We start from the raw sequence: 9,649 nt of genomic DNA, 5'->3' as shown, positions 1-9,649 counted from the left end.
TACCCGAGTAGTAAATTATGACAGTTATCGAATTTTAATTTACAGTTAGTCATTTTGTCTGATTTATTTTGCGTGGACAAGACGCCTATTGATCTACTGCAAAGACATAATCGTTGGATCTGCTTTGTAACAGAATCGCTGTATAGTGCGTTGTAATGAAATCACAACCATTAAACAGTAGATGAACTTTCTCAGTTCACAAAAACTTGGACGACTACAATGAATCATGCACTCTTTCATGCCACTTTATGAAACTGCTCATAGGCATCGAAACTAGGGAGCTACTACAACTGTTTTTCGGTTTTTAAGAGTTATGCCCCTTATACCAACTATTCCGGAAATGTGAGTAATGTGAAAAGTGTAAAGATGGCGAACATGGATTGAAAGTGGAGTTGAAAGAGAGATAGTGGGATATTACTTGCCATGTCTCGCTTGGCTGACTATTTTATTGTTGTAGGATATGATCATGAAAAAGAGAGTAAGTAGCGATTGTCAAATTTTTAACTGTTGCACATTAAATTATATACAGGGGTCTGTATGCTTACAACAGACGCATGCAAGTTATTGACCGCAGTGATATTATTGACCGGATTCGTAAGATTTCCTGCAGACTCCCGATCAGGATTCAAACTTTTGAACACTGTGGAAACATAAATACGCTCTATTATAAATTAAAGGGGCATGTAAATAGTATATTGTTAATTAGCAGACTGTGCAGGAAAAGAAACTAAAATTTAAATCAGTACAAAAGTTTACAATGCAGTATTCGATGCAATAATACGCACTTTGATTGTGTCCAGTAGGTTTTTTGCATTGCTCATGCTAACATTCATTATTGTTGGCCAGTATACATTATAGCGTTCTTAATAAGGGGTGGGGTATGAACGTCTGTGGGTAATCTCTTTTCCAGGTTACCTTGTAGTGAATTGAAGTGACTAGTATAGTGATTCATCATCGATATTCACAAAGTGGTGGATTTCCCCCCAGAGACAGGTTGGTAGGAGAGGGGTGGGGCCAGGCAGGTTCTATATAAGAAGAGTCAGTATATGTAAATAGACCCCTTGCAAAGTTACAGCCCGACTGAAGGTAGACTATAGTTGGAACATACTGTTGTTTCATCCTACACCACCGGCAGCTTGTACCACCCTACCAGAAATGAAAAGTTTCAAGATATATAAAAAAATAAAGAAAGCGTGCTTGTTTCAATTTCAGGCTTGATTGTCACCAAGCAGTTTCTAACACTGCCACCTTTTAAATGATCAAAACCTAACAGAATTTCAGCACTAACATATTTGTGTATGCGAGTATTTGTTCCTCACACAGTAGGGGTGATGTAACTTGTGATAGTCTTCCATAAGCTTCAGTAATTCCATAAATTTTCCCTAATGTTGAGATGCCTTGGCTTTTTTTTAATACCTTTTATGTATGTGTAGGCTTTGTATCTACCCGAGTCCCAGAGTGGCTGAGTGGTCTAAGGTACTCATCTTCACAGAGCATAACCTCTCACCTTTGTCCCACGTGAGTCTGAGTCTCTGGCTTGACCAGCTTGGATAAGTGAGAAAGCTTTGCCAGTAGCTTCCTGTGGATAAGTAGTTCTTCCCAGGATTTTTCCCAGTTCTTCCTCCACTGCTGTGTATAGCCTGTCATTTGCTGAAAATGGTAATAAACCCACAACAACAGATTCCACCCCTTTACTGAAAATAGATTCTTCAATTGTAAAATGACTGATCATGCTCCTCATTAATATTGATAACTTCCATTTGGTTTGAAACGTGGTGACACTGATGACATTAAGAACACTTGGTAATGGTGACAAGCAAATTAAAAATGAGTAAGTTTTATACATTTTTTTAAATTATCCTTGGTGCTTTGCTTTTCATTTTTATAGTCTATATGGAGTGACAAGCTGCCAGTGGTGTAGGCTAAAACTATAGTATACTCCAACTATAGTTTACCTTCATTCCATTGTGAATAGTACCCTACCTCCTGTCTTCGAAAGGAATTACATGGCACAGTTCCAGTCTTGCTGTGGATTATTTAGTCCATTCATATCATATACAGAGTCTCAAAAATGCTGAATCACATGTATTTGGATGTAATTTTTTATCTGGGATGCAGAAAATCACTTACATGTGAAGTCTTGCGTCAACCACCTGTGTTGGTGAACTGATCATTTTTATCTCTGCTGTTATTTACAGTGACAGAATTCAGTGGTTGAAAAAACCCTGATGTACATGTTGGTATTATAAGAATATGATGCAATAGCCAAGCAACAAGATTAAAGACTTCAGTTAGCTGCTGGGTGGGAACATGTGCTGATATTTACAATGACTGAATTCTGAGGCATAAAGATTCAGAGATGTACATGCATTCATCATAAGAGTACATCAAGTGAATAACTTTACTGTTCATTATTGTGTTCATTTCTGTGTGTAGCCAAATAAGCAGTGCATGTGACCTTGAAATCAAGACTTAGACAAAATGCCATTTGCAAATTTGTATAAGCATTTTGGGGTTAAACTGCAAATTGAAGATTACAGTGAGATTCAAAAGAGTGCTAAGTTGCTAGAATAGTTCAATAGGGACAGTAGCAAGGTGTAAGCAGGTGCACAATGCATGGTTTCTTATTTGAAATAAGACCTTCCTTGGATTTACAGTCTCATTCTGATGGATAACAACAACTATATGTCAGTGGTGTAAAGAATATGGGAATTAAACACAGTGGCAACAAATAGTTCTTTTATTCTGCAAAGTTCCACATTTTCTGTGAGAGGACCATATCTTTAGCTGGTGGGACTCCAATTTTTACCAACATAGGAGTCCTGAACTCTTAGTTTTAAAATCCATCCTAGCGAGATCTCTGCTACAATTGTCAAACCAAACCTTGTTCCATCTGTAAAATTTTTAAAAGTTGGTTAAGGGCAGTCATTGGCAGACTATGCAGATTTAAAGAAATGCAACTTTTAGTTGACAGAGCAGACTTGTACATTGTATGGTACATGATTGTAAGATGGATGCTTGTGGAGATCAAAGTAAGTTATACTGTATGCAACATGCAAAATACCAGACATTGTAATGGGTGACATTAAAATAAAGAGGATGGAACTACAGTGGAATGGTAGGATACAGACTTGATCATTTGTATGCCACATATTCCAGAATAATGCAGTGTGAATAAAAATGGCTTTTGAATATTTTTGTAAAATTCATATTCAGGTGGTATTTAAAACATCAATGCTTTGACTACATATAAAATAATAATTAAAATATCCAAGGATGTAGAAATGACCATAAATTTATCTGTAGCCAGAAGGTCAAGTAGCTTGAAAAATTTATTTATTTTTTTATTTATTCATTAACTGCTGAAAACTGGAAGTGAAATTTGGCTATTGAACTACTGAAAATATAAAAACTGTTAGTCCATGAGAAAATTTACAAACCTGGGGATAGTGGACCACTATTAATTTTTGAGCCAAGTATTGACCTGACACATTTGTAAAAAAAATCCAAATCAATATTGAATACAGAAAAAAAACCCCTAGAAATAATATTGAAGAATAAATGGCTGATAATTTTACTGTATTATACACGGTTGTGATGTGGATCAATACTGTATACATAGTGTAAGATACTACTGCTATAAGGACTGCAACTGCATGTAACAAAAGGATACAAGCCTACAGTAACAACATTCATTATCATTTCTGTACTATATGCTAAACATTCAACTATAATGTCGTATGAACAGAAGTCTTTTATTCATAGAAATATGTTTAGTTTATTCTTAGATGGGATTTAGCATGCCAACAGTTTAACATTTAAAAAGAATATATAATGTTGATATTTTTGTTGTTGTTGTTGATTTTGTTGTTGTAAGTACAATACAAATGATTCCTAAATATAGGCATAAATGTTTGATAAACATATAATTTAATATTAATAAAATCATTAAAATATGATAAAAATATCAGCCATTATTGTAAACTATAATTTCTGTTTTTATCTGTTTTCATTAATGATCTTGTGAAAAAAAGATTGTCGTCATCATCTGAATATTTTAAGTATTATTTTGATTTTGTGTGCATATGTATATGGTTAATTCTAGTCTTTTAAAATAATAATAATAATAATAATAATAATAATAATAATAATAATAACAAATATGATGTTTAAAATACTTGATCTCTTAAATGTTGTCAAAGCACTGACATTTTAAATGATATTTAATTCTGAACTTTGCAAAAAAATATTATAATGCCATTTTTTTCAGACTTCATTGTTTTGGAATGTGTGGCTTGTAATAAAAATGATAAAGTCTGTATTATACAAAGATTATTTTTATGATTTGGAAAGTTTTTACACTTTTGTTTTGCTCCCATTATTTTAATTTTACTGATTATACTTAAAGCAGTTGGTATCTTGAACATGGTATACAGTTATGTGTGCCTACTTTATATTTTACTAGCATCACAACGATGTGCCTTACAATGTAAACTAGGCTGCTTTGTCGACTAAAAATGCAAGTTCTTTAAAGTAGCACTTGCTGTTGAAGACTTTATTTTCCAAATTAAAAAAGTTTGAGCTGAAGGAACAAGGTTTGGTTTGAAATTTGTGAGGTTTAAACAGATTAAATAGTCCATAGATAATTTGTATCTTTGCCAGGTAAATAGTAGTGAAGATAGGAACTGGGTACAATTCATAATGGTCCGGAGGCAGACTACAATATGTGTGTGACAAATAATTTAGTGAATAGTTATAAAAATGAGATGTTTTTCTTCATCATCTGCTTAGCAGTTATCATGTGCTAGGACATATGGCACAATTACAGTTGCATTAGAACTGCATGTTGCTTTAGAGACATTACATGCTAATCCTGAAAAACTGCATGTCTGCCATTGTACACCCCTGCCAGGAGCAAATGGTTGAATGTTCTTAATAACTTGATAATCTCGGAAAGTATCTCATGGCTCAGTTTCAGAAAGTCGCATGGCAATTGCTTGATTATGCCCTTAGATTTAGAGTGCATTCATGATCAGATTGATGCTCATGATAAATCTACATCAGTTTTATGCACTTGATTTTAAGCTGGTATTCCATCAAATTTTAGGGATTTGCACAATCTCCACATCTTGGAGAAAACACTGCTATCCATGACATTTTGTGGTACTATCCTGCTTTAGAATATAATTGATGTGTATCAGAAAACTTTCTTGTCTGTATATGACTGCATAACAGTCATTTGTTGTAGCTCTTCCCAGATTTTGAGGTAGAGACCTTTTCTGTTTGCATTCATTGTAGTTCCCATGCAGACCTTGCAACATGGTCTGATTGCAGGGAATGTAGCATCAGATTTGTAATTTTCTTGTGGGATTGTATTTAGCTGTAGGTGTATATGTTGTTTTTTTTTTTTGTGGTGATCCTTCATTTGCCTAAGGTAATAACTTCCTCTCCATGACAGTTATGACAACATTTTGGACCTCAGTGTTCATATAAAATGCATGAACAATCATATGCTAACATTTGAAGTCATCACAAAATCGCCTTTGCTTTAAAGTTTATGACTTTTGCTAGACAACAGGTACAGATTTTGTTCGTAAAATATCTTGCTTTTCATATTTATAAAGATGGTAGCATTCATTGCTTTAGGTTGACATTGTACCCATGCCGTTTTCACTGGGGATTTTTTTTTACAAAAAATTTATTGCCACACCTGTTTTTGGTCAGGGTCCTCCCATTTACTAATTAAGTTTCAGAGTCAGTATCTGTTTAAAACAAATAACATAACACTTTACTGGTTTCACAAGAAGATTCTAAATATTTTGTGCTAGAGAAATTACATCATTGATTTCCGATGTTTTGCTCACCTAGGTGTTTATGTCATTTGTCATTACAACAAATATTAGAGCAAATGTACTTGTTACCAAGACTACAATATGTTAATCTTGACAAGGAATAAATCTGAGTCTGAAATTGTGCAGTATGATTGATGATCAGAAAAATAATTTGAGACCAAATGAGAACCATGTCTTTGTACGTAACAGCTTCATAACCAAGTGCCAGTCAAGGTGGCCATATACTTATGAGTCCGACTGCAAACTGCGCAGACCTAGATCTGTCAGCGCATTGTGTACTGGCAGATTTTGATCTGTACAGTTTCTTAGATGTAGTCATCAAAACTAACAGCATAGACCCAGATCTGCAGGTGCATTATGCTACAACAGAGCAGGATCTGTGTTTGCAGTTTGACTTGACTTATAAGAAAGTATATTCGGTAGTCACTAATTGAATATGTACTGTATCATGTATGACTCTGATTATAAAACTGGCATCTTAATATTTTTGTACTAATATTCAATGCAGATCTATAGAATTCAATGTCCCATTTACCACCTGGCGCATGGTTCTGATATTCAGCCCCAGGTTAGCTGTTTTCTTCTTGGACCAGAAGAGATTATGGGATGGTCTTTTGTCCAACATATGTATGTTAGCACAAGTTTGTTTGCACTACTGCTCCTAAACTACTTTGAGTATTGCCATGATACTTTACACTCACACTCTTCCCATTGCCTTGTTGATCTTAAATGAAAATAGTTCTACTCAGGTTTCCATTATGGTGCCAAGAGCAGCCATCTTGAAAATCATGTTTTTGCTACTACTCTTGAATGGCTGTCATATTAATATGTTTTCACCAAAAGACATGATGTCTAGTTGACCTTGAATGAAAATGGTGCTACCCAGACTTTAAATATACATGCCACAGTAGCCATCATGAAAATCATGTTATTGCTACTTCTGACTGGATTGTTTGATCTAAAATGAAAATGGAACCACTTTGTTATCCAGTATGGCTACCACTTTGAGCATCTTTAAAACCTTGTTATTTCTGCCACTCATCAATGGATGGTCATATCAGCCTGGGGTTCACAAAAGCACATGATGTTTGATTGGTCATAAATGAAAATATTGCAGATTTGACATCCAAAATTGCCACCACAGCATCCATTTTGAAAATATTGCTATGGCAGCTTCTCCTGAACAGAAAGTCATATTGGCATTGGGTTTTCAGCAGTAGACTTATCATGATATCTAGTTGTTTTATGGATGAAATTGGTGCTGACAAGACGTCATCCAAATATGGTCATATATGTCTATAAAATCTCTATTCCACCTGAATGGATGGTTATGTCAGCAACGGGTTTTCACTAATAGACTTTTTATGAGGTTCTAGTTGGTCATTAAGGCCCCAAAAATGTGTTCCATTCGGCTGACCATCCCTGTTTTTCGCTTACCAGAGCGCTTCTTTTCCTTTGGGTAAATAAAAGAAAAATTCCCAAAATTGTGCATCTAATTTGAAGTGCTTAGTACATTATATATACAGATCATTGTAGCAGGGCTTAAACTAAGTGGAAGTGTCCTGGTGTCCTGGCCCAAGGCTAGTAGATTTCATAATTTGAATAGTCTGATGGCTTGTAAAATTTTAGTTGTTGCCATCATTGTTTTATAGGAAGAACTAGTGAAGATTCAGCAGGACAGGTAAATTTCTCAATCTACTAGTCCTTCTTTCTACAAAGAAAATTATGTTGAATTCTGGGCCTGATCTTGAAAATCTCGTCACTTGAAGGAAAGTCATATCACCATTGGATTTTCACCAGAAGACTTCTTATGATGCCTAGTTGATACTAAATGAAAATGGTACCAGTGTGACTCTCATTAAGGCCACGATGACAGCCATATTGAAAATATTGCTATTGCTACTCTTAAATAAAAAATAATATCGACATTGTCTTTGCAACATAAGACTAATTATGACAATAACTTACCCTTGCTTTTGTATAGCTTTAACCTTTTCATGTTGAAAAAACATCTGTTGCACCACTCAAAAAGACCTTTTCCTTTTTGGAAGTGATCTCCAGGATTCAGCCACAACTAGATTTTCTGCTTCTTCCTCATTCCTCAGTAATTGAGGAAATATGACAGGTTTTGTCAGGCCAAAACATTGCTCACTGGTATAGAGGAATGTTAACTGTCTCGAGTTATTGGGTTTATTGTCTGAAGTGGTCTATTTAACCTCACCAGTTCGATGCAGGTGCAGGAACCTGGGCACACCTTCCCATTAAAAGAATTGGGTCTACTGAGTAAAAAGTCTGGCTTCTGGTTCTCAAAGCTGCTTATGCAGACCTCTTCTTAGCTGCTTTGTTTTGTCTGCTGAGGAAGTCCCTCTGAACCCAGCTGCAGTTTGAGGAACATTTCAAGATTGGGTGGTCTCCATCAACCTTCAAGATGCCTATTTGCTTGTCTTAATATTTCCTCCACTTGTAAATAAATGTACCTCACTTCAACACACAGAGTATTCACCCACGTTATGGGATTAGTAGCTTACTTTACCTATAATCTGTGAAAAACATTGAATACTGCTGTCGATCTGGTTCCTTTAGGATGTATCTGTATCCTTCTCGCAAGGTGGAAACCAGGCAAAGATTCTCCATCAGCTCTGATTCCTCTAGGTCAAAAATGTCATCACCATCTGCACTGGTGGATGAATTGGAACAGATTCCTGAATGAGGTCCACATGCATGCACCTGACACCGACTGTTCACTGATGCATCAGATTCCGGCTGGAATGCTCATCAGAGCTGAAGGGCATCATTCTTCAAGGTCATGTGACTCCAGAAGAATCGTCCCTCTACATCAACAATCAAGAAAAGAAAGCTGTATTTTTAGCTTTGCAAGACTATATCAGTAGAGTTAGAACTGATGGTCTCCATCAACAACATGTTTGTTATGGTGATTCTCTGGTATCAAGAAGGCACACACGTGTCCCATATCTTTGTGTGAAGGTTTGAAACTTCTTTTTTAGGATGCCTCAGAATGGAATGCCCTTTGAGCAAGCCACATTCTTCCAAGAAAGACATTTTGCAGGAAGAAGAACATATTAGTAGACATTCTTCACAGATTTGTCTTGTCACCAATCCATGACTACGTCCTTTTTCTCACAATGGGGAAAGTCTGTTGTGGACTTGTTTACATGAGCATTCATTCAGCTTGCAGTGGGAAGATTCACAGATGCCATCTCTCTATTCTGACTGCTACCATAATTCTGCAAAAGTCAGAAGCTACACTGCCCATATCATCCTTGTAGCCCCTCTGTGGTAACAATGATCATGATTCAGTGATTTTCTTGACCTATTGGTAGATCTGCAACACTGGCTTCCTCCTACATAACTGACCACATATTCACCACCTTCAAGCTTGGCTCATCTCAAGCAAGCTACATGCCAGAACAAGTTTTCATTCTGGGTTGCATCAGTTAGACCAGGACAGCTTCTGCATCCAAGGTCTATGATGCCAGGTGGAGAATTTTCTGTGATTGGTGCAGCAGGAAAAATATTGATCTTAGCTGTCCCTCTGTTTATTTCCATTGCTGATTTCTTCTTTCATTGAGATCAAAAGTATATGCCATCAGAGGCTATAGAGCTGCCATTTTCATCACAAATACAGAATTTTAAGTACTAATTGTATGGAAAAATGGGAACCAGTCTGGAAATGGATGAAGATAAAATAGAGTATAAATGGGTTTGGCTGACCAGGATTGGTTGATAATGAAAGATATATTTTTTTAAAAAGAATCTTTTAAGAGCTTATCCTACCA

General features: G+C 35.8%; 1 protein-coding gene across 3 annotated transcripts in view; it reads left to right on the top strand.

Moving 5' to 3' along the window:
* The first annotated feature begins 357 nt into the window (after positions 1–357).
* Positions 358–9,649, top strand: part of LOC149785082 (myotubularin-related protein 13-like) — a 277,095-nt gene continuing 267,803 nt past the window's right edge. For all 3 annotated transcript variants that reach the window (XM_089978822.1, XM_089978820.1, XM_089978821.1), the window contains exon 1: positions 358–478. In XM_089978822.1, the coding sequence (XP_089834948.1) occupies positions 424–478 (55 nt within the window). In that variant the 5' untranslated portion in view covers positions 358–423. The remainder of the gene's footprint in view (positions 479–9,649) is intronic.

The sequence above is a fragment of the Sinohyriopsis cumingii genome, chromosome 13, assembly GCF_028554795.1.
Source record: "Sinohyriopsis cumingii isolate HCF-2022 chromosome 13, ASM2855479v2, whole genome shotgun sequence".
In the NCBI taxonomy this organism is placed as follows: Eukaryota; Metazoa; Mollusca; class Bivalvia; order Unionida; family Unionidae; genus Sinohyriopsis; species Sinohyriopsis cumingii.
This window is presented reverse-complemented; position numbering and strand designations above follow the sequence as displayed.